The 25,323-nt window shown below is 47.3% G+C and overlaps 1 protein-coding gene across 2 annotated transcripts in view; it reads right to left on the bottom strand.

Annotated features, from left to right (window-relative positions):
- Positions 1 to 25,323, bottom strand: part of cfap44 (cilia and flagella associated protein 44) — a 218,205-nt gene that overhangs the window by 102,067 nt on the left and 90,815 nt on the right. For both annotated transcript variants that reach the window (XM_078232289.1, XM_078232290.1), the window contains exons 12-14: positions 19,451 to 19,545; positions 3,731 to 3,940; positions 1,767 to 1,877 (exon numbers count right to left, since the gene is read on the bottom strand). In XM_078232289.1, coding sequence (XP_078088415.1) covers positions 1,767 to 1,877; positions 3,731 to 3,940; positions 19,451 to 19,545 — 416 coding nt within the window. The remainder of the gene's footprint in view (positions 1 to 1,766; positions 1,878 to 3,730; positions 3,941 to 19,450; positions 19,546 to 25,323) is intronic.

Here is a 25,323-nt window from a genome sequence, read left to right as displayed (position 1 = left end):
AGACACAAAATACAGACCCAGATGCACAGACACAAAACACAGACCCAGACACATAGACACAAAATACAGACCCAGACGCATAGACACAAAATACAGATCCAGACGCACAGACACAAAATACAGATCCAGACGCACAGACACAAAACACAGACCCAGACGCACAGACACAAAACACAGACCCAGACACATAGACACAAAATACAGACCCAGACATATAGACACAAAATACAGATCCAGACGCACAGACACAAAACACAGACCCAGACACATAGACACAAAATACAGACCCAGACACATAGACACAAAATACAGATCCAGACGCACAGACACAAAACACAGACCCAGGCGCACAGACACAAAACACAGACCCAGACACATAGACACAAAATACAGACCCAGACACATAGACACAAAATACAGACCCAGACGCACAGACACAAAACACAGACCCAGACACATAGACACAAAATACAGACCCAGACGCACAGACACAAAATACAGATCCAGACGCATAGACACAAAATACAGATCCAGACGCACAGACACAAAATACAAACACAGAATAATACACACCAAATACAGACACAGAAACACACACACAAAAGGAGACACAAATACAGAACATGCACACCATATACAGACCATAAGAAATAGGAATGGGAGTAGGCCGTTCGGCCCCTGAAGCCTGCTCCACAATTCAATAGGATCATGGCTGATCCAACGTTCCTCACGTCCACTTTCTTGCCCTTTCCCTGTAAACTTTGATTTCCTGACTGATCAAATATCTGTCTATCTGAGCGTTAAATATACACAAGGACTCTACTCCCAAAGCTCTCTGTGGCAAGGAGTTCCAAAGACTCACAACACTCTGAGAGAAGAAATCCCTCCTCATCTCAGTCTTAAATTGGCACCCCTTTATTCTGAGGCCATGCCGTCTGGTCCCAGACTCTCCTTTAAGGGGAAACATCCTCTCAGCGTTTACCCTGCCAAATTATTTAAGAATCCTATATTTCTCAATGAGATCACCAGTCATTCTTCTCAATTCCAGTGAGTAGAGTCCCAACCTGTTTAACCTTTCCTCATCAGACAATCCCGCTGTACCAGGGATCATCACAGTGAACCTTTTCTGAACAGCCTCCAATGAAACAATATCTTTCCTTAAATAAGGAAATTAAAACTGGCCACAGCACTCCAGATGTGGTCTCAGCAGTACTTTGTACAGTTACAGCAAGACTTCCCTACTCTTATACTCCAACCCCCTAGAAATAAGGCCCAACATTCCATTAGTCTTCCTGATTACCTGCTGTACCTGTGTGCTAATTTTCTATGTTTCCTGCACAAGTACTCTCAAGTCCCTTTGTGTTGGAGCTTTCCATAGTTTTTCTTCTTTTAAATAATGCTCTCTTCTTTTGTTCTCACTTCCAAAATGAACAATTTTGCATTTTCCCACATTATACTCCATTCACCAACTTTTTGCCCACTTACATAACCTATCAATATCCCCTTGTATCCCTCTCGCAACTTGACTTTCCACAGATGCATAAATAAAGGCTCAGAGGTCACACAAATACAGTCACAGAAACACGTGCACCAAGTACAGACACAGAAACAGACACACAAATACAGTAACAGGTATACTTTGGCAAGGCACTCATAAAACATAGTAGGAAGATTTTGTGACAATCTGCATCTGACTATTAAATACACCCTACCAACATGAAATCAGTTTTTCATTTCACTCCATAACAGTATTGTGCAGTACATACATGGGTAGGTGGAGACCACTCCAAGCTCACAACTGGTCCTGGTACTCTGATATATCCCACTGGTGCATATTTATTCCCAGTTAGAAAGAAAAACACTGTGTGGTCTTTGCTCTATGAGGGAAAAAAAACATTGTGACCAAGAGCCTCATTTTAAATTGTCATACATAGCGCTGGATTTTGCAAGGCTCCCACCCACATCCAGCTAAAAAATCAGGGGCAGCCTGCCCACGATCCTGACAACTGTCCTGCAGCAATCTAATGTCCTGGGCACAGTGTTAACTGTTTTAAGGCAAGATCTCCGTCTGCTATCTCAGCAGGATGCCCCACCTTAGGGAACTGTGACCATTCAGGTTGATCAGTAGCTCTGTAGTACCCAACAGGACCAGCTGGGAACTGTGGCAACTACTGGGGCTACAGGTGCTCTCACCACAACAAAGTATAGATGCAAGTCTCCTCTCGAAAACAGAGAGTGAGGTGGAGGCCAAGTTCAAGAGGCCAAAGAGGAGGTTAAAAGTGAGGGATGACTCTTTGGACAGTATCGGCTCAAGAATAAGTAGGCTGGTGACACTTTGCTGCCCATCCCTGTCAAACTCCTAACTCAAAGGTGCTTATGGATTTTTCATATTAATCCTGCAGAGATCTAGTGATGTCAACTGTCTTGTTTTTAATTGGATCTTCCTATTAAGGTAACAGCCTATGAACTGTAGCTTGCTAACACTTCAGTGAATGTCTTGGGCTGTTTTATTACTGTATAATCGATTGTTGTTGTAGTTCTGTGGGCATGTCAGCCATAGTTCAGTGGATAGATCATCCGTCCCCAAGTCAGAAGTTTTGTGGATTCACATCCCGCTCCAGAGACTTGAGCACATCTTTAGGATCGGATGTTAAACTAAGGCTCCATCTGCCATCTTAAATGGATTTTGAAGAAGAGCAGATGAATTATCCCCCAGTGCCCTGGCCAATATCTATCCTTCAGACAACAACACAGAAACTGATTGTCAGGTCATTTCTGTGGATGATGACATTAAACAATTTAGCAACCTTCAGCTGACTTTTGATCCATTTGTCCCTCTTCAACTGAACTTATAAATAGATTGCAAATGCAAGAATTTATTCAAAAAAACCTGAGATTGCACATTTCAAATTATATTAAATGTGCATTTTGACTTTTTTAATGTTTTAATTGGTCATTTTATCTCACCTTGTTGTCAAAAAACATCAGCTTTGCTTAGACATTCTTCTCCTTAACAGTGAAAGTTTTCAATCACATTTGTGTATTCATAGTATGTGAAGTATTCTTTTCCTTATTATTTCATGGGATATGGGCATCGCTGGCAAGGCCAGCATTTGAAGCCCATCCTTAATTGCCCTTGAACTGAGTGGCTTCTTAGGCCATTTCAGAGGGCAGTTAAATCACATGTAGGCCAGACCAGGTAAGGATGGCAGATTTCCTTCCCGAAAGGACATTAGTGAACCAGATGGCTTTTCACAACAATCGATGATAAGTTTTGTGGTCAGCATTATTAAGAGTAGCTTTTAATTCCAGATTTATTAATTGAATTTAAATTCCATCAACTGCCATTACTAGCCCAGTGACATTACCACTATGCCACTGTCTCCCTGCTGAATGCAATTTGCAGGATGTCCCAATAGTTCATGGGTACGTCAGTGTGATAGCTCATTCCATGAGAGAGCATTTAAGGCTTCCTTTATCTTTTTCAGAAGAGAAGCCCAGGCAGGGAGTGGAGGAAGCCTGCAGCTCCCTGCCAGTGACAGCATCGGTGTTCCAGTGCATAGCAGCAATGAAGATGCAGAAGTCTGGCTGCTGTGCCTCATGGGGGCCATGGGAGGAGGTAACATGGAAGAATCAAGTCAGTCAGGACAGCAGTTGGGCAGATGGGGGAATAGCTCAGGTCCAGAGGAATTATCAATGTCCTTTAAATGTGCCTATTGTACATACTTACACCCGTTGCAAGCATTTCTCCGCTATGTTCATAAGCAATAGCAGTGACAGCTGCTGTGTGGGGCTTCAAGGCCTGTTTGAGTCGAATCTCGACCTCACCAACTTCTGTTCGGCCCGCAACGTGAGCAAGGCCTTTAGGGTTATATACTTCCAAGATGCGGACAACACCATCTTCAAAGCCTACAGCAATCATGTTTCCCTTTGGGTAGAGCTGCAAAGGAAAAGATTTTAAAATTCCACATAAATTGAACAAAAATACAGGATTAAAATCAGCATTTTAAACTTGTTGGTAAGAGGGGAAAATCAATTAAAAGAGCTGTTTTGATTGGTGATTGGCAACAGAACTATGCAACAGTACAATAAATATCAAGCTGTATCATAGTGTTGGCCGAGAGATCATCATATCATGTTGGCTCGGATATTACAATACAATAGCACAGTGATAATTGCTCATTGCTGACCTCCAGTCATATTAGAAATAGTCCCATAGTGAAGATTTAGGTTTGAAGGAGTGGGATACTTTGAGAGACCCAGTGTTGTGCAGTGTGGTTGGAGCAGAGGATTAAATGAGCTTTTTCTGCGACTTCAAGGGAACTTAATTGGCCGCAAGGGAAATTCTTGGATTTTGAAAGACGCTATATAAATGCAAGTCCTTTTTTTCCTTTCTGTTCCTACTTCTTTGTCTTCCCTCAACGTAACCTTACCCTTGTCCCTTTTTCCTATCAAGTACCCAATAATGGCAACCTGCCCAGGCAGTGGAGGGAGAATAAGATGACAATAAGTGATAATGAAGACATGTGAAGCTGAATTTTACATGGCCCCTGAGAGTGTATTTCCTGCAAGAGGGAGACACATAAAATAGAGTGGACGCCTATCCCCACCGCCTGAGCTGAGCTCACCACCATAGTACAGGTAACCCACCCATCATATTTAAATGAATAATAATGCGTCAATTAGGCTTATTGTCAAGCCAACTGACTCTGATAGTATGTTGCAAACACCTCATGACGTTTGGTGTGGGCAACTGGGTAGGAAGCAGGAAGCCCAACTTTTTAATGTACCTGTTTAAAGGGTGGGTAGATGTGTGGGGGTCTGGTCTTAGAGGACCGCCCTTTGATCATGGGGTGGCCTGCCTTTGATTGAACTTCCACTTCCTCCCTACACACTCCCTCCCCTAAACCCACCCCTTCCACGCTCCCTAATCTACCCAAACCTGCCCAGCCCACACAAAGTTATCTGCTCTGCGGATCATCTTCTTTGGCAGTCCCAGAAGCAACCACTGATGCCTTCATGGTGCTGCCAGGACTGACAACGCTGCCTGCCAATGTGATTGGCTGATACCTCCAGATGGCAGAACCTCTATTCCAATGAGGGTGGAAGCCCCACTCGGCTCTTTCCCACAGCCTTGTTGCAGAGGATTCAGATGATGAATTTGATGGACCAGTCTGGAAAGGTACACACCCAAATGCACTGACGATCCTACCAGAAAGCCTAGACTCGGGGCCCAAATTTACCATCAAGTTGTGCCTGTTTTTGGGCGTGAAAACTTGGTAAAGTCGGGCATGAGGCGACCGCCTCCACACCTCTTCCTCCTTTACCAAGTGCCTAAAATGGCCGCGACGGCAATTTAAATGCATTTGAATGCACTTAAATTGAATTAATGGGTTGGGCGCCCAACTTTACCAGCACTTCCCCCTTTACCACCGCGTTCGCCAATCGGGAATCGGCGTGAATCACACATCCGACAGCTCTCTGCTACTCACGGGTGTCCTGTTGTTGCGGCCATTTTCTGTCTTGGGTCGGTGACAGCTCTGCGAGTGTGTAGGGGTGGGGGGCTGTTGCTCTGCAGGGTCTCCGATGTCAGACTTGCAGCACAGACCCAGGTCTCAGCCCTGACCTCGGGTCTTGCGGTGCTGCTGGGTCATAGCGCACTCAGCTCACTTCCAGCTGAAGAATGTGCACAAAGCCCTTGCAAATTGCACTGCGGCAGCCTCTCATCTCTGCAAGGAGCTGTGATTGTGGGGAGGATGTAGCTGGGGGAATTGAGGGCCTGTGATTGTGGGGAACATGTGGCTGGGGGAATTGGGGGTGGGCTGTGATTGTGGGGAGCATGTGGCTGGGGGAATTGGGGGTGGGCTGTGATTGTGGGGAACATGTGGCTGGGGGAATTGAGGGCCTGTGATTGTGGGGAGCATGTGGCTGGGGGAATGGGGGGGGGGACAGTGATTGTGATGAGCACGTGGCTAGGGGAATTGGGGAGGGCTGTGATTGTGGGGAGCATGTGGCTAGGGGAATTGTGGGGTATGGACAGTGACTGTTGATGTGCTGGGGCAAGCAGCGTTCCATAACCTCTACATGTGTTCCTCTCCATTTCCACTATATCTAGCTGTCCTTTTTGTTGCTGCTGGAGCTGAGGAGGAGCAGTAGGAGGAAAAATTGTGGACACAGGAGGCCAGGGCCTTACCACTTCCAGGACCAGAGGGAGACGAACACCAGAGGCAGGAGATGGCTGCCATTACCCAGAGGAGGGGGCATAGGAGAAGGAGGAAGCAGAGACCCCAGCAGTTCCGTGCACGAGTGTCCTTCGAGCAGATAAGACCATAAGACAAGAAAACATAGGAGCAGAATTAGGCCACTCGGCCCATCGAGTCTGCTCCGCCATTCAATCATGACTGATATTTTTCTCATCCCCATTCTCCTGCCTTTTCCCCATAACCCCTGATCCCCTTCTTAATCAAGAACCTATCTATCTCTGTCTTAAAGGCACTCAATGATCTGGCCTCCACAGCCTTCTGCGGCAAAGAGTTCCACAGATTCACCACTCTCTGGCTGAAGAAATTCCTCCTCATCTCTGTTTTAAAGGATCGTCCCTTTAGCCTGAGGTTGTGCCCTCTGGTTCTAGTTTTTCCTCGTGGAAATATCAAAGAACAAAGAACAAAGAACAATACAGCACAGGAACAGGCCCTTCGGCCCTCCAAGCCCGCGCCGCTCCCCGGTCCAGGATTGAATCCTGAATCCAGGATCCCCGCCCAATTTTCCAGCCTATCTACATACCAATATCCTATCCACCGAGCTGTCCCTCACAGCTACGATGCTTTGTTCATTACAACCTATTAACTCACCCCCACCCCCCCATTCCAGACCATGTGATCTCCAGGGAGAGGCGAAAACCCAGAGTGAAAAACCCCAGGGCCAATATGGGGAAAAAAAAAATCTGGGAAATTCCTCTCCGACCTCCTGAGGCGATCGAAACGAGTCCAGGAGATCACAATGGCCCTGATCGGAAAATGCTTCCCAACCCTAGTCATTTCCACTTCCACGAACACCATATGAATTCCCTGCCCCCGAGACAGGTTCCCAACTATCCGCAGTCTCACTCTGTACTAGCACCAGCAAGATGATCATAGAATGAAGCCTTGAAACGAGAAACCAGGAACAATTAGCCCGCGCCGCTCCCTGGTCCACACTAGACCACTCTTTTGTATCCCTCCATTCCCACTCGGTTCATATAGCTGTCTAGATAAGTCTTAAACGTTCCCAGTGTGTCCGCCTCCACCACCTTGCCTGGCAACACATTCCAGGCCCCCACGACCCTCTGTGTGAAATATGTCCTTCTGATATCTGTGTTAAACCTCCCCCCCTTCACCTTGAACCTATGACCCCTCGTGAACGTCACCACCGACCCGGGGAAAAGCTTCCCACCGTTCACCCTATCTATGCCTTTCATAATTTTATACACCTCTATTAAGTCTCCCCTCATCCTCCGTCTTTCCAAGGAGAACAACCCCAGTTTCCCCAATCTCTCCTCATAACCAAGCCCCTCCATACCAGGCAACATCCTGGTAAACCTCCTCTGTACTCTCTCCAAAGCCTCCACGTCCTTCTGGTAGTGTGGCGACCAGAACTGGACGCAGTATTCCAAATGTGGCCGAACCAACGTTCTATACATCTGCAACATCAGACCCCAACTTTTATACTCTATGCCCCGTCCTATAAAGGCAAGCATGCCATATGCCTTCTTCACCACCTTCTCCACCTGTGACGTCACCTTCAAAGATCTGTGGACTTGCACACCCAGGTCCCTCTGCGTCTCTACACCCTTTATGGTTCTTCCATTTATCGTGTAGCTCCTCCCTACATTATTCCCACCAAAATGCATCACTTCGCATTTATAATATCCTTTCCACATCCACTCTATCCAGGCCTCGCAGTATCCTGTAAGTTTCAATAAGATTCCCCTCATCCTTCTAAACTCCAACGAGTACAGGCCCAGAGTCCTCAACCATTCCTCATACGACAAGCTCTTCATTCCAGGGATCATTCTTGTGAACCTCCTCTAGACCCTTTCCAAGGCCAGCACATCCTTCCCTAGATATGGGGCCCAAAACTGCTCACAATACTCCAATGGCGTCTGACCAGATCCGTATACGGCCTCAGAAGTACATCCCTGCACTTGTATTCTCGCCCTCTTGACATGAATGCTAACATTGCATTTGCCTTCCTAACTGCCAACTGAACCTACACATTAACCTTAAGAGGATCTTGAACAATGACTCCAAAGTCCCTTTGTGTTTCTAATTTCCCAAGCATTTTCCCATTTAGAAAATAGTCTCCATTCCTCCTTCCAAAGTGCATAATTTCACACTTTTCCACATTGTATTCCATCTGCTACTTCTTTGCTCACTGTCCTAACTTGCCCAAGTCCTTCTGCAGTCCCCTGCTCCTTCAATACTACTCTCCCTCTACATATTCCTCATACCTGCAAACTTAGCAATAGTGCCTTCAGTTCCTTCCTCCAAATCATTAATGTGTATTGTGAAAAGTTGTGGTCCCAGCACCGACCCCTGAGGCACACCACTAGTCACCGGCTGCCATCCTGAAAAAGACCCCTTTATCCCCACTCTCTGCCTTCTGCCAGTCAGCCAATCCTCTATCCATTCCAGGATCTTACCCTTAATACCATGGGCTCTTAACTAATTTAACAGTCTCCTATGTGGCACCTTGTCAAAGGCCTTCTGGAAATCTAAATAAATCACGTCCACTGGTTCTCCTTTGTGGGGTAGAAAATAAATCAGGAGATAGAAAAGGCATATAAAAAAAGGAAAGATTACAATAATCATGGGAGCTTCAATATGCAGGTGGACTGGGAAAATCAGGTAGGTTGTGGATCCCAAGAAAAGGAATTTGTGAAATTCCTTGTTACCTCCTCAAAGAACTCGAACAGATTTGCCAGACATGACCTTCCCTTGACAAAGCCGTGCTGACTCAGTCCTACTTTAGCATGCACTTCCAAGTACTCTGCGATCTCATCTTTAATAATGGACTCTAAAATCTTGCCAATGACCAAAGTCAGGCAAACCAGCCATAATTTCCTGTCTGCTGCCTCCCTCCCTTCTTAAACAGCGGTGTTACATTAGCTACTTCCCAGTCCTCTGGTACCCTCCCTGCCTCCAGTGATTCCTGAAAGATCACCACCAATGCCTCCAAAGTTTCCTCAGCCATCTCTTTTAGAAGCCTGGGGTGTAATCCATCTGGTCCAGGTTATTTATCCACCTTCAGACCTTTCAATTTTCCCAGAACTCTCTCCTTAGTGATGGCCACTACACTCACCTGTGCCCCCTGACTCTCCTGGAGCTCTGGCATCCCACTGGTGTCTTCCACCGTGAAGATTGATGCAAAGTAACTATTCAGTTCCTCTGCCATTGCTTTGTTTCCCATTATTACTTCTCCAGCCTCACTTTCCAGTGGTCCAATGGCTATTTTTGCCTCTCTCTTACCTTTTATATATTGAAAAAAACTCTTCCTATCTTCCTTCATATTACTAGCTAGCTTACATTCATATTTCATCTTCTCCCCCCTTATTGGTTTTTTTGTTGTCCTCTACTCGCTTTTCAATCCTCTGGCTTCCCACTAATCCTCGCCACTTTGTATGCTTTTTCTTTTGCTTTTATGCTGTCCTTGACTTCCCTCGTCAACCATGGATGCCTCCTCCTCCTCTTAGCATGTTTCCTCCTCCTTGGGATGAATTTCTGTTGTGCCTCCCGAATAGCTCTCAAAAACTCCTGTCATTGATGTTCCATTGTCTTCCTTGCTAGACTCCCTTTCCAATCAACTCTGGCCAGCTCCTCCCTCATGTCTTTGTAGTTACCTTTATTTAATTGTAATACTGTTACATCTGATTCCAGCTTCTCCCTCTCAAACTGCAGGGTAAATTCTATCATATTGTGGTCACTGCTCCCTAAGGGTTTCTTCACTTTAAGTTCCTTAATCAAGCCTGTCTCATTAAACATTATCAAATCCAGAATTGCCTATTCCCTAGTAGGCTGTCACAAGCTGCTCCAAAAAAAAACATCTCTTAGACATTCCACAAATTCCTTTTCTTGGGACCCACTACCTACCTGATTTTCCCAGTCCACCTGCATATTGAAGTCCCCCATAATTATTGTAATATTGCCTTTTTTATATGCCTTTTCTATCTCCTGATTTATTTTCTGCCCCACATCCTGACTACTGCTAGGGGGCCTGTACATAACTCCCATCAGGGTCTTTTTACCTTTGCGATTCCTCAACTCTACCCACAGAGATTCTATGCCTTCTGCTCCATATCAATTCTTGCTATCGATTTAACTTCATTCCTTACTAACAATGCAACCATGCCCCCTTTGCCCATCTGCCCATCCTTCCAATAGGACACATAGCCTTGGATATTTAGATCCCAGCCCTGATCCCCTTGCATCCACGTCTCTGTGATGCCCACAACATCGTACTGGCCAATTTCAATGTGCGCAACAAGCTCATTAACCTTGTCCCGTATACTGCACGCATTTAGGTACAACACCCTCAGTCCTGCATTGACCATCTCCCTTCTCATACTTGTCACCGTTTTTGCTCTGCCTGAGGTTAGATTCCTGCCACCTTCTATACTCTCTGTGGTCTGGAAACTTTACTAACTTCTCCTGAGCCCTCAGTTCCACTAACCTGCAGTTCTACCCTCTCCTTTAACTTTGATTTTCTATTTCTCCATACAACTGAACCCTCCCCCCCACTATTTAGTTTAAATCCCTATCTACAGCCCTAGTTGTACGATTCACCAGGACTCTGGTCCCAGCACGATTCAGATGAAGACCGTCCAATTGGAACAGGTCCCCTCTTCCCCAATACTGGTGCCAAAGTCCCATGAATTCAAACCCATTCCTCCCACACCAATCTTTAAGCCACGCATTTACCTCCTTAATCTTATTGACCCTGTGCCAATTAGCTCGTGGCTCAGGTAGCAATCCAGAGATTATTACCTTTTTGGTTCTACTTTTTAATTTAGCTCCTAGCTGTTCATACTCCCTTAGCAGAACCTTTATTCCTGTTCTACCTATGTCATTGTACCTACGTAGACCACGACAATTGGATCTTTACCCTTCCAATCCAAATTCCTCTGCAGCCCAGATGAGATATCCTGAATCCGAGCACCAGGCAGGCAACACAACCTCCAGGATTCTCGATCCTGGTCACAGAGAACAGTGTCAATGCCCCTAACTATACTATCCCCAATTACAACTACATTTCTTTTTTCTCTCCCACTTGAATGGCTCCCTGTACCACGGTGCTGTAGTCAGTTTGCTCATCCTCCCTGGGGTCCCTGTTCCCGTCCACACAGGGAGCAAGAATCTTGAACCTGTTGGACAAGTTCAGGGACTGAGGCTCCTGCAACCCGACTTCCTGGATCCCTCTACCTGTCTCACTCGCAGCCACACCCTCCTGTCCCTGTCCACTGGCCGAAATCCAGGTATTTAATTTAAGGGGTGTGACTGCCTCCTGGAACACAGTGTCCAAGTATCTCTCCCCATCCCTGATGTGTCGCAGCATCCGAAGCTCAGAATCCAGCTCATCCACACTGAGCCGGAGTTCCTCAAGCAACCAACACTTACCACAGACATGCTCACTGGGAACCACAATGGGGTCCACCAGCTCCCACATCACACATGAACAACACATCTCCTGAACCTCCATCTCTATTTTATTTAATTAGTTTTTAATTTGGGTTTTAAATTTTATTAAATTTAAATTATATATCTCCTTATTCCTCAGTCTCAATGCAATGTCTAACCAGTAATTTAAATGGGTTTTCAAAATTAGTACAGCTCCTTGTTAGCCAATCAAATCACAGCCCTCCTGTGATGTCACCTTTAAGTTTGTTTTAGTCCGAACTCACTGTCAGTTTCAGAGAACCAAGAGCAACACTTACTGACCAATCAGCACTCTCCCTTACTGACCAATCAGCACTCTCCCTTACTGACCAATCAGCACTCTCCCTTCCTGACCAATCAGCACTCTCCCTTACTGACCAATCAGCACTCTCCCTTACTGACCAATCAGCACTCTCCCTTACTGACCAATCAGCACTCTCCCTTACTGACCAATCAGCACTCTCCCTTGTAACCTCTCCTGCCTGTTTCACCTAACTCCCTGTTTTCACCCAACTCCAAAAGCACTCCTCACAGTCAGGCAGCACTCACTGTGCAGTCAGAGCAGCAGTGTGAGGCCTTCGTTTTTATAGGCACAGCTTACAAAGCCTGGAACTGGTTTTAACTTGTTGTACAAACAACCAGCCGAGTTCAGTTGAGAGCTGACTCAGCTGATTCCTGTTGCAGGAATGCACTAAAGTGCAGCTTTTAACTTCCCAAATAAGAACTAATTTAGCTCACCCTAAAAGCAAGTTTAATGACTACTTACTTCCTTATAACTTACCACTTGAACTCCCTGTTTTCACCCAACTCCAAAAGCACTCCTCACAGTCAGGCAGCACTCACCGTGCTGTCAGACCCCGTGTGCTGCCGATGTCTCCAACTCCGAAAGGAGACCATTCAACACCTGTGTAACCTGTTGCAGGACCTGGCAGGGGGGGACACCCACTCTTGGTGGCTGTCAAATTGACAGCCGCTCTAAACCTTTACGCGACTGGTTCTTTCCAGACCCCGAGCAGGGATGTCTGTGGCATCTCCCAATCTGCCATGCACACCTGAGGCAGGTCACTGAAGCCCTGTATGCCCGGGCAGGCCAATTCATCAACTTCAACCTCGACCAGACCAGCAGGAAACCTGGGTTGCAGGGTTCGCAGCCATTGCGGGGATGCCTAACTTGCAGGGGGCCATTGACTGCACACGCGTCACCCTCAAGGCCCTTCCTACACAAAGATTTGTAATTAGGAAGGGGTTCCACTCCCTGAATATTCAGCTAGTGTACGACCATAATATGACCATCATGCATGTCTGCGCCAGACATCCAGGCAGTGTGCATGACAGCTTCATTGTCAGGAGCTTGGACATCCCGGAGGCATTCAAGGAAAAGCCCAGGCTATGTGGTTGGGTCCTGGGTGATATGGGTTACCCGCTTCGGACATGGCTGATGATGCCTGGGCGGAGACTTGCTATAATGAGGCCCATGTAGCTACCCGCGCGATAGTGGAGAGGTGCATTGGGCTCCTCAAGATGCGAATCTGGTGCCTGGACTGATCTGGCGGGGCCCTCCAGTACAGCCCAGTGATCTGTTCCCACATAGTGGTCTGCCTTGCACAATCTGGCCCTACAGAGAGGTGATCTCTTGGAGGAGGAGGACGACATGGAGGCTGACCAGTCAGCCATCGCTGGGGAGAATGACCAGCAGGAGGAGGAGGAAGAGGAGGAAGATGAGGAAGCATGTCGAGGAAAACCAACTAGGCGCTCGAGGACTGGCAGCCAAAATGAGGCATGCAAGGGCGGCAAGGGAGGCTCTGATAACCAGGCAGTTCACTCGCTAGGGGTTTGTGTCTGTGGGTTCCAGCCCCCCACCCCACCCAAAATTCCTTCTATATCCTGTCAGTGGTGGGCCTGGGTACTCTGTGGTAGTGAGTTTTTTGGCAGGCAGGAGGGTGATGACGACTCGCTAAACACCATTATGATGATGCCCTGGTGCAAACTAGTCTGACTCCTATCTGAGCTCCACATGCACGCTGGCACCTGGACCCACTTCTGTGTAGTGGATAAAGGATCTGAAACCCCCATACAGAGCCCTGGGGCAGGTGGGGTGGGGGATGGAAGGAGATCACTCGTGGGGTCTGGGGAACCAATGCCATTCTTTTTTCAGTGACAGCATTGAGGGGCCTCCCAAACCGACATCAACATGAAGCATCCCTCAGGCGATCATCAATGGAAGAGGATTCATAATCGAGAGAAATTAGTCACAGGTGGGTGGTGAAAAAACATTTATTTACAATAAAGGTGTTTAAATAAGACGTTCTAACATAAAAACTTGTAAACAGAAAACGTTAAGGTGCTTAAATATCTTTCTAACTCCTGCAGCCCTTCATCCATGCCATCTCAGTGCAGTTGCAACTTCCTAACCTTATGTGGCCTACCACTATGTATCAGTGACTCCCCAAATGTACATTGGAGGTGGAGGGGGCCAGCTGCCTGCCTCGCCCCGTGGCCTGTCATGGGCGTGGCGGGCGTCCTCTGGAGGCCTTGGACCCTGAGGGCCCTGGTCTGCTTCCAGGCGTCTGGGATGTTTCCATGACACTCTCTTCATCCCGCTGCCCTTGAGATGCCCCGATGTCAGGAAGGAGGGAGTCAGAAAGTGTAGCCACAACCACAGTCTCCTGGCTGGAAGGCCCCGGCATGGGCGCGAGCCCTTCCTCTTGTCTTGGGGTTCCTGTTGACCCCTGGGTCACTCCATGGGACGATGGTACTTCTGCAGTGAGCTCCAGAAGCTCTGGCATCACCTGGCACTGCCAGTCCTGGAGGACCACCTGCGTCCTACCCATGGTGGTCAGGCCCTCAGCGATGGTCAGTTGAGTCGGGGGCTACCTCTCAATGGCCACAGCAAGTGCTCTCTGAGACTTGGCCACGCTCTGCAAGCCCTCAGCCGTGGCCCTCTGAGACTGGGCCATGCTCTGCAACCCCTCAGACGTGACCCTTTGAGACTGGGTCACATTCTCAACGGCTGCTGCCATAGCCCGCTGTGTCTCAGTGCTTTGTGTCCTGCTGGGTCTCCGGCAAGCTTTTGAGCCTCTCAGCCATGGGCCACAGAGTCTCAAGAAGCCTGTTCAGTCCCTCAGCTGTGGCCCGCTGTGACTCGACCGTGGCCCTCTGAGAGTCTGCTGTGACTGGGCCATCGCTTGAAGCCTGCCACTTATGTGAAGATTCCCTGCCCCAGGCTTTCCACTGCAGACAGCACCCTGGCAGTGTTGGCCTGGGAAGCATGCAACACAAACAATAGCTGGTCCACCTGAAAGCTTTGGGACTCTTCCCAACAGCCTCGTAGTTGGTCCAGTGTGGCCTTCAGCCCCTCCTGCATTCCCTGGCTCTGTTGCTGTATCTCCAGCAGCTGAGGGAGAAGTGATCTCAGAGGCCCAGCATGTAGCCTGGGGCCAGCTGAGTCCTCACCTCCGGCAGGCTCCCTACATGCCAGAGGCCTCAGACGTTCCCTCCACCACCCGATGTACATCATCAGATGTGTTGTGCTCACCAGAGAGTGACCCAGAAGCCTCAACACTAACTGGACCCACCGACGTATTAGTATCTGGGATGGTGAGTTGTGAGGTGGCAGCTGATACCAAAACGGTGCCATCTTCGGAGGTCCCTTCACCCAAACTGTCTGAACCAGGAGGGGTGGGGGCTGTAGCCGGGGTCTGTAGTCCAGAAAGCCCGAGGCGTCCGATCTGTCCCTGCAGGACACAAGCTTAAGTGCAAGGGAGGGAGAGGAATCCTCGATGCCAAACACATGATTCACATGTCTCCATTGAACATAGAACAAAGAACCAAGAAAATTACACCACAGCAACAGGCCCTTCGGCCCTCCAAGCCTGTAGCGACCAGGCTGCCCATCTGATTTGTAACCCCCTACCCTTCCGGGGACCATATGCCTCTATTCCCATTCCATTCACATAGCTGTAGAGATGCCCCTTAAAGGTCACTATCGTATCTGCATCCACGATCTCCCCGCAGCGAGTTCCAGGCACCCACTACCCTCTCTGTGCAAATAAACATGCCTCGTACATCTCCTTTAAACCTTGCCCCTTGCACCCGAAACTTGTGCCCCTGAGAAGTTGCCTCAAAGTGATTGAAGGAATGACAGGTGCTCACGTCTTGACTCCAGCCCTCGCTGGAGCCCTTGTCTCCCTTTTCTGGAGAGCTCCAGCGCCTGCTCCTCAAAGGGGGTGAGGACCCAGAGGTCTGGCTCATCACCCCTGCCTTCGTCCTCTCATGGGTGTTGTGTTTGGTCTTCTCCTGTGGAGACAGAAGGAGCCATGAATGAAATGAAAGCGTGACTCTTGCAGCGCATCAGGTGGTGGCTCTTAGAGGGCAAGTGCAGTGAGGCTCTTGGGGGTAGGAAGGAGGTGCTTGGGGGTCAGGAGCTGGAAACAAGCAGGGTGCTGGGGATGGGAAGATCTGGAGGAGATTTTGGGGAAGATGCAGGTGGGGTTCAGCACTCACCCTTGCTGCACGGATGAAGTAATTGACTTTTTTCTGGCACTGCTCCCCGGTTCGGGGGGCCAGTGCCCTGGCTCTGACCGAGGCAGCGACTTCCTCCCAGGTCGCATTTCCGTCAGCTTCCCCTTGGTCTGTGTCCTCCAGTGGGGGAAGACGGTGTCACGCCTCGCCTCTGCTGCATCCAGCAGCCTCCCTAGGTCACCCTCAGAGAATCGAGGGGGCTGGTCAGGCAGGAATGCCTGCCTGTCCAATCTTGTGTTTTTAATGGAGTTGCCCCTCGTTAGGGCAGATCAGCTGCAGGCAGTTTGGCAGAGCATTCCAGCAAGTTCCATACAGTTTGCTTGTTAGCATTGAGGGGAAGGCAAGTGAGCACTTGCAGATGTGCTGATGGGGTGGGGGGGGATGGGAGGGGGCGGGGAGGGGGCGGGGGTGGGGAGGGGGGTGGGGGGGGGAGGGGAGGGGAGGGGGTGGGGGGGAGGGGAGGGGGTGGGGGGGAGGGGAGGGGGCGGGGGTGGGGGGGGGAGGGGAGGGGGCGGGGGTGGGGGGGAGGGGAGGGGGCGGGGGGGTGAAATGAGTGCCTCAATGATTGAGGACAGGGGAGAGAGAGAGGGAGGTGTCACACAGCCACTGGAATCCAGTGGAGATGGGGGCCTTGGTCTGGGGTGGGGATGAGGGGGATCGCCCTGCCTGATATCTGTAGGGTAGAGGGTGGATCTCTCGGCCTGAGATGAGTGAGGGGGAAGGGTGTAGTCCTTTGCCACTCTGCCTGAGAGCGTTGGGGGGGAGAGGAAGAGGGGGCCACGATCGGTCTGGGTGGCGGGGAGGTGGGGGGATAAGGGGGTCAGTAATGTTGTGGGAGTGGGTCAATGTCTGTGGGGCCGGGTAAGGCATTATCCGGCCCGGGAGGGATGTGGTAGGAGAGCATTATTCCATCATTTTTCTTTCTGCGCATGCACAGTTGGAGGCGCCGATCGGAGCAGCAGGGTTTTGGGCGTGATGAGCCCCACCCACAGGCTTGTGCAGTGCGATTCAGAATCGCTGATATTTTTTTCAGGCAGAGGTGCTCGGGAGGGTGCTGGAGAATGGGTCTAAAAGCCGGATCTGAAACACTTCCAGAATGAAGTCCACCCAGCACTTAGAATCAAATTGGTAAAATCGGGCCCTCAATGTCAAGAAGCACGGAGGAGTCCAGAAGCAAATTCTCACAGTGGTTTGCACAAAATTTGGAGCCCATCCTTTCTAACATGGAATGGGTGACTATCTTTGGTAGCATACTTGTAGAATTGACCATGATGCAGTGCCTGATGGCCAAGGTCTCAGCTTCATTGTAGCAAAGATGTGGAGATGCCGGCGTTGGACTGGGGTAAACACAGTAAGAAGTTTAACACCACCAGGTTAAAGTCCAACAGGTTTATTTGGTAGCAAAAGCCAGCTCCGAAAGCTTGTGTGGCTTTTGCTACCAAATAAACCTGTTGGACTTTAACCTGGTGTTGTTAAACTTCTTACATTGTAGCAAAAACAGCATTCACCCAGTTAATGAGTGCCTGCTGTGGAAGCTCAGTCTGATGTCACTCAATCTCAGCGTGTTGTCATGAAAGCTCAGGCTGCAGCCAGCATTGTTCTGAATCACAGAATCCCTGCAGTGCAGAAGGAGGCCATTCAGCCCATTGAGCCTGCAACAACAACTATCACAACCAGGCCCTATCCCCGTAACCCCATGTATTCACCCCACTAATCCCCCTAAACACTAATTTTGCATGGCCAATCCACCTAACCTGCACACCTTTGGAGTGTGGGAGGAAACCAGAGCACCCGGAGGAAACCCACGCAGTCAGGGGGAGAATGTGCAAACTCCACAGAGACAGTCACCCAAGGCTGGAATTGAACCCAGGTCCCTGGTGCTGTGAGGAAGCAGTGCTAACCATTGTATCACCATGTTGCCCAAATAATATGGCAGGATTTAATCTCAACAGTAATCTCCAACAAACTCCAAACTAAACCTTATTTGGAGGAAAATCTCCTGAAATTAAATATCCTCACATAGGCAGGCTCTAACCAGAATGTAAGCAGTTTCTCCCAGTTCAAGCTTTGTAATGTTGCATTACTCTAGTCTGATTTCTGCTAATTGACATATCGCACTGCAGATTGTTGAAATGCCAATATGCCTTCAAATATCATAGAAACAACAATAAGACCAATGCAATAACAGTTACAGTCAACTGAACTCTGACTCTTATCCTCAACTCCTGGTGGGAATTTCCTCAGCTGCAACTTCCTGCAAGAGTGGATAAAAGTGACGGAGCAGGAGTTCCATCACTCACCTCAGAGACTTCCAGGGAATCCCAGGGTCACACATCCATGAGACCAGTTCACTGAACACTCAGATTTCCTCATCTCAAGAGATTTCCGTTCCTCAATGACATTTTCCACTTTCAACTTAAACGTAATTTCCTTTTCCTTCAGCTGCTACGTGAAAGGAGGCATTGGTTTGAGTCCAGAACTCCCCAAGCGACCAGACCCTGGTCATTTGGCAGCTTGTGCACCTCTTCTCCCAGGCTTCGTCTCCAGTGCAGTGGGTGGGAACCTTACAGCCCACTCTCTCCCATGTTGTGCCATTTCCCAGGCCAGATTCAGCTCCTGCAGGATTACCACCATCTGCTCCAACCACAATACACCTTGCTTTGAAGAGGCACTGACTAGCTTTAACTGATGCTAGCCATTTACAATATTGACTCCCAGTCAGTTATCAGCACATTTAGTGCTGGATGGATGCTGAAGTCATTTAAAAACAGCAGGCAGCCTAAAATTTGTGTAGAGCCTGTGTTGAAACTGATGCTAATCCCTCACTCTGATCTCCATGCCAAGTTTCGAAGGCTACTGAATGTATTCCCTTGAGAAAGATGGAGAGAGGAAACCGAGAAACAAAAAAATCTGGCGAGAGAAAGTTAAGGAAATATAAAGAGATAAAAGACATTTGATTTTCACTAAAATTAATGATTTTTAACAAGGGACTGGCTCCAATCCAGTTTATGTCCAAGGTTCCAAGTTGAAAATCTGCCCCATTTTGAGTGCTCCTTATACAAATTTCAGCTATGTTTTCCGGGCATGCACCTGGAATCTGTCAGAGAGTTGCAGGCATGCGCCTCACCACCGGCGCATTCTTGCTAAATTCTTCATCATCTCCCATCTTTAAACATGAGAAGGCTACCTGTTCTCTTAGAGGTTGCAGTAACAATCAACTGTAGTGAGATCGCACATACCACAAGAGGTGCCCAGACTAGTGCTGTTCCACCTTGACTGTATTTCACGATGGCCATTGTGTTATTTTGCACAAAGTCGTAGATGCGCACTGTGCCTGAAATTGTCAAGGAAGAAGAAAACCATGAGAAGCTGAAGATTTTAGCACTGACTTCCTAACAAAAATCTCTAAGCAAGCAATGACAAACATAATTCTCACCAACAACCAGTTCTGACATCAAGAAAGCTAAGTACCTGAAGCAACCCTCACTTTTACACCAATGTTTATAAAAAAGACTTGCACACATTTCACACATTTAAAATCAAGATCAGCTACTAACAATAATAGGGAGTTTAACAACAGAGGAGTGGAAGGAGTATGGACCATCTACCACAGCATCTTCCAAACCCACAACAGTTACCATCTAGAAGGATAAGGGCAGCAGATACCTGGGAACACCACCACCATGAAGTTCACCAAGTCACTCACCATTCTGCCTTGGAAATACAGCACAGAAATATAGAAAATAGAGGCAGGAATAGGCCATTTGGCTCTTCAAGCCTGCTCTGCCATTCAGCATGACTTTGGCTGATCATCCAACTCAACAGCCTATTCCCACCTTACTCCCATATTCTTTAATCCCTTCTTCCCCCAAGAGTTATATCTAACTCCTTAGATACGAGCGGCACGGTAGCACAGTGGTTAGCACTGCTGCTTCACAGCTCCAGGGTCCCGGGTTCGATGCTCAGGTCACTGTCTGTGTGGAGTCTGCACATTCTCCTCGTGTCTGCGTGGGTTTCCTCCGGGTGCTCCGGTTTCCTCCCACATGTGTGGGTTACGTTGATTGGCCAGGTTAAAAATTGCCCCTTAGAATTCTAAAATGCATAGGTTAGAGGGATTAGCGGGTAAAATATGTGGGGGTAGGGCTGGGTGGGATTGTGGCCGGTGCAGACTCGATGGGCCGAATGGCCTCCTTCTGCACTGTACGGTTTCTATGAACTGTTTTCTGTAGTAGTGAATTCCACAGGCTGACCACTGTCTGGATGAAGAAATTTCTCCTCATCTCAGTCCTGTTATTACCCATATCCTCAGACTGTGGCCTCTGGTCTGGGCTCCCCTATCATCCTTGCTCCATCTACTGCCATCTTTTCATTGTCAGTGGATCAAAATCCTGGAATTTCATCCCTAACAGCACTGTAAGTGTACCTACACCTCAGGGACTGCAGTGGTTCAAGAAGGCAGCTCACCACTGCCTACTCGAGAGCAAGTCGAGATGGGCAATAAATGCTGGCCTAGCCAGCAACACATACATTCTGTAAGTGAATTAAAAAAACACTTCAAGAGGATGAATGCTAACTAGCAGAATAGGGAGACAGATGCCAGGAACAAGTTGGGGTGGAGAAGGGTAAGGGAAAGATGCTAACGAATGACAAGGCAAATAGATAATCCTCTGAAGGTGTGAGTGCTGGTAGGTAAAGGAATAAAAATGCAACCCAGCAGTTTAGTTTTACTAACCCCCCTGCCTCCTGGATTTAAATGACCCATGGTGGCACACTGTTTAGCACTGCTGCCTCACAGCACCAGGGACCTGGGTTCAATTCTAGCCTTGGATAACTGTCTGTGCGATGCATACACATTCTCCTCGTGTCTACTTGGGTTTCCTCTGGTAGCTCTGATTTCCTTCCACAGTGCAAAGATGTGCAGTTTAGGTGGATTGGCCATGCTAAATTGCCCCTTAGTGTCCAAAGATGTGTAGAGGGATTAGCCATGGTAAATGCACAGGTTATAGAGTTAGGGCAGAGGAGTTGGCCTGGGTAAGATGCAATTTTGGAGAGTCGGTGCTGACACAATGGGCCAAATCGTCTCTTTCTGCACTGTAGGGATTCCATGGTGCTACAGAACTAAAGAAAGGTAAAAATGTACAGAATTATGCAGTGGGAAAGGGGGTGGAAGAGGTGGACAGAATAGAAGAACAGAGATAGGTTGGGGCAGAGGAGATATGGACAAATTTGTCATGGGCATAAGACAAAGGGGAGTGTTAATGGTGCTATTTCGGGATGAATAGTGCTAATGGTGGCAAAATATGAGATAGCAGAATGTCAATGGGAGCAATAAAGAGCTTTGAGCTCATCCAGACTCAATACGTTGCCCCTATTCTCTCTCTACAATGCTGTCACATCTGCTGAGATTTTCCAGCATTTTCTGTTTATGTTACAGGTTTCAGCGTCTGCATTAACTGGCTTTTATCTCAGGGTTTTTCATCAATCACCTTTTCACTCAACTCCTGATCACTCAACATCATGGTACTCATGCTATCTCTGTCATTGCCAATGGTTCCCTTCATCACAAGCATTGGCCCTCTCCTCAAACCTGCCCACCATCATCATCAACTCAAACCTGCCCACCATCAAATCTTCATTCCTTGCTCATCACTGTCCTGTCGCCAGCCTCCACTTCCTATCAAAGCTGCTTGAAAGCATCATTGCTTTCCAACTCTGCGCCCACCTGTACTTAACTCCCTGTTTAATTCCCTCCAGTGCAGTAACTATAGTCATTAATTAAATACTCTGTGACTGTGGCCCATGGTGCTTTTTCTCTCTCTGGCTATTTTTTTTCCAGAGGTCAAGATAGCTAGCTGTGTCATCCTTCGGTCTTTTCTTCAGTGTCCAGCTCTTTGGGATGACTGTCACACGGTCGTAAGCTACCTATTTGATCTCAAGATGATCACATAAAAGGAATGGCTTCTCCTTCCATAGCTGAGCCTTCGCCTCAGCAGTTCCGCAGATATCTATCCTATAGTGGCCACTCTCAGCTTCCAAAAGCACATCAGTGGCAACCAGCTCTACTACTCTATCACCTCTCTTGATCCCCTGGATGTCCCTGTGCTATCAGACTGTCTTTCTAACATCTTGAACAAGCTTAATCTCCTCCAGCTCAGCAATGGGAATGTAAAAGCCATCATATTCATCTGCGAAACTCGAAGTCTGAACCAGATTGTTAACAATCTCAGCCCTCTGTTTAATTGAGACCAAATGTACAGGCACCATGTCTCTCCTCTACCAATGAGTCCTTCATCTTTTGTCTCCTTCAGACATGGTTGTATTCTACTTTCTAATCTTCCATCCTCCCACTCTCTGTAAACTCTGCTGCATTTATCCTGTCTCACATTCAATCCCGCTCACCCTTCACCCTCACCCCCTCTGACATCTCAAGTTGAAAATTCTTGTCCATCTCTTTAAATCTCTCCCTTACCTCAATGTCACCCTTCATTGGCAATCTTCTTCAGCCCCATAGTCCACCCCTGCAAAGTCTCTATGACTTTCTTCTGACTCGGGCTTCTCTCAGCCTCGCAGTGGCAGCAGAGCCTTCAGGCACCTAAATCATATCATCTCATGTGCCCTCCTTAACTCCAATGCTGTCTATCTATTATTTCAAAGCTTTCTCAAAGCTTATCTGGTGGTCATGCCTTTGATCAACCCTCCCCCTACCCCACCCCAATATTTCATCTGTCTGACTTTACATTTGTTTTCTATATAAATGAAAGTCTGAGCAGGTTCTATTTGCCACCAAAAGGTCAGTCAGAATACAAGCCTTTTCCTTCCAAAACAATAGTCGGATGAAGGTTATGTCTGGAGGGGCTCTGGCCACAGTTTGTTAGAAAAGGGAATCAAAGGGAGCCAATGTCCTTGATATATTTAAAAAGAGAATTAAAACAAATCCAGGGAACTATAGACCCATTAGCATAACTTTGGTGTTAGGAAAGATAATGAATGTGTTATTCAAAGATGTAACTGAAAACACTGTCTCCTGCGATGGCCATCAACACCATTGATTTCATTGGCTCAATTCATCTGCAACAAATGCAGCCTGTTTATAAACTTTATAAAGTAACATCACACAGTTCTGTGGTTATTATTAACAACATTTTGTATGTTGCAAATTGCGTAAGAGAAAACAGTGGATCATATTTAACTTTATAGAATGAAAAACAGAGATAGTGAAGAGAATGGCAAAATGTTTCAGGTATTGGTGAGCGAGCTGCCAGGGTTTGGATATAGTAGAACTGAAAATATTCCACAGAAAAAGATAAAGCTGAAGGAAATTCCCTGGGTGAAAATGAATATTGTATTTGGTTCTGAATAAGGTAGTTCGTACTGGTTCCAAAATCCACTCTCTAGTGTTGTTCATTTAATTTTGTTCTTCAGTTTCAGTTCTCATCTTTCTGATACTGGAAACAGTTTCTCCTCATTTATTCTACCAAAACCAATCAGGATTTTGAACATCTCCCCAAGTCTCACCTCAACTTTCTAGGGGGAACATCACCAGATCTCTCCAGTCTCTCCAGATAACTGAAGTCCATCATCCCTGCAACCATAGTGGTAAATCTCTTACGTATCCTCTCAAAGAGCTTGCCATCCTTCCTAAAATGTGGTGTTTAGGACTGAACACAATACTCCAGCTGAGGCTTAACCAGTGGTTCATAAAGATTCATTGTAACATCCTTGCTTATTGCACTTCATTCCCTTTTTTAGGTATCTTAACTTGACTGGCCATCTTCCAAGATTTGTATACATATATCCCCACATGGCAGAGCAGGTTCGAGGGGCTGAATGGCCTAGTCTGCTCCAATGTGTCTCTGTCTGTTATTGCATTCCTTTAAAAATGTGCCGTTTAGTTCGTACCACTTCTCCTCCCCATTCTTCCTACCAAAAATGTATCACTTCACATGTCTCTGTTAAATTCCATCTGCCATGTGTCAATTGTTTGACCAGGCTGTCAAAGGTCTCTTAAACTCTTATACACCATTCACATTTCTACTAGATTTTTGAATCATCTGTTTTTAAATTTGAATTTTGAAATAATGCCCGGTGTACCCAAGTTCAGGCCATTAATATATATCACAAAAAGCAGCGGTCCTCATGCTGACCCCAGAGAACACAACTGTATATCTCCCTCCAACTTGAATAGCAGTCATTCACCCCTACTCTCTGCGCTCTGTCCCTTAACTAATTATATATCCATGCTGACATCGTCTCTTTAATCCCATTGGCTTTAATTTTGCTGACACATCTATTCAGTAGCATTTTTCAAACTCATTATGAAGCTCCACCCAGCACAAAGCAGCTCACTTGATTGGCACCCCTTCCATCATCTCAAGTATTAATTCTTACCAACAATGATTTCAAAAGAAGAAAGCAAATTATTGTGGATGCTGGAATCGGAAACAAAAACAGAAAACGCTCTAAAATCTCAGCAGGACTGACAGCATCTGTGAAGAGAGAATAGAGCTGATGTTTCGAGTCTGGATGACCCTTCGTCAGAGGAAATTACAAAAGGAAGTTGGAGGGGCACTTTAAGAAAATAAGCCTGCAGGGCCATGGGGATCGAACAAGGGGAGTGGGGCAGATTAGGTTTATTCCTTGGAAGGCCAGCATGTAGTTGATCAGCGAAGTGGCCTCTTTCTGTGTCATTAACAATCCTATGACCTCTGGCACATCGTGGCAGCAGTGTGCACCATTTCCAAGATGCACTCCAAGCCTCCTTTGACAGCACCTTCTAAACCAGCAGCCTTTACCAGCTAGAAGAACAATGGCAGCAGAAACAAGGGAACACCACCATCTGAAAGTGACCCTTCAATACGTATGCCATCCCGACTTGAAACTTTATTAAACAACGTTTTTTCATTATCTCCGAGTCAAAATTCAAAACTCCCCCCGTAACAGCACAGTGCCTGGACCTACACCACATGGACTGCAATAGTTCATTTGGCAGCTCACTACCACATTCTCAATGCATTCAGGGATGGACAATAAACGCTGGCCTTGCCAGTAGTCACATCTCATGAACTAATGAAAGAAAATCAAATCAGACTAGTTCCTGTTTCTTTGACTGTTC

The sequence above is a fragment of the Mustelus asterias genome, chromosome 17 (assembly GCF_964213995.1).
Source record: "Mustelus asterias chromosome 17, sMusAst1.hap1.1, whole genome shotgun sequence".
In the NCBI taxonomy this organism is placed as follows: domain Eukaryota; kingdom Metazoa; phylum Chordata; class Chondrichthyes; order Carcharhiniformes; family Triakidae; genus Mustelus; species Mustelus asterias.
The sequence above is the reverse complement of the archived record's forward strand: the minus strand, read 5'-3'. Positions and strand labels throughout refer to the sequence as shown.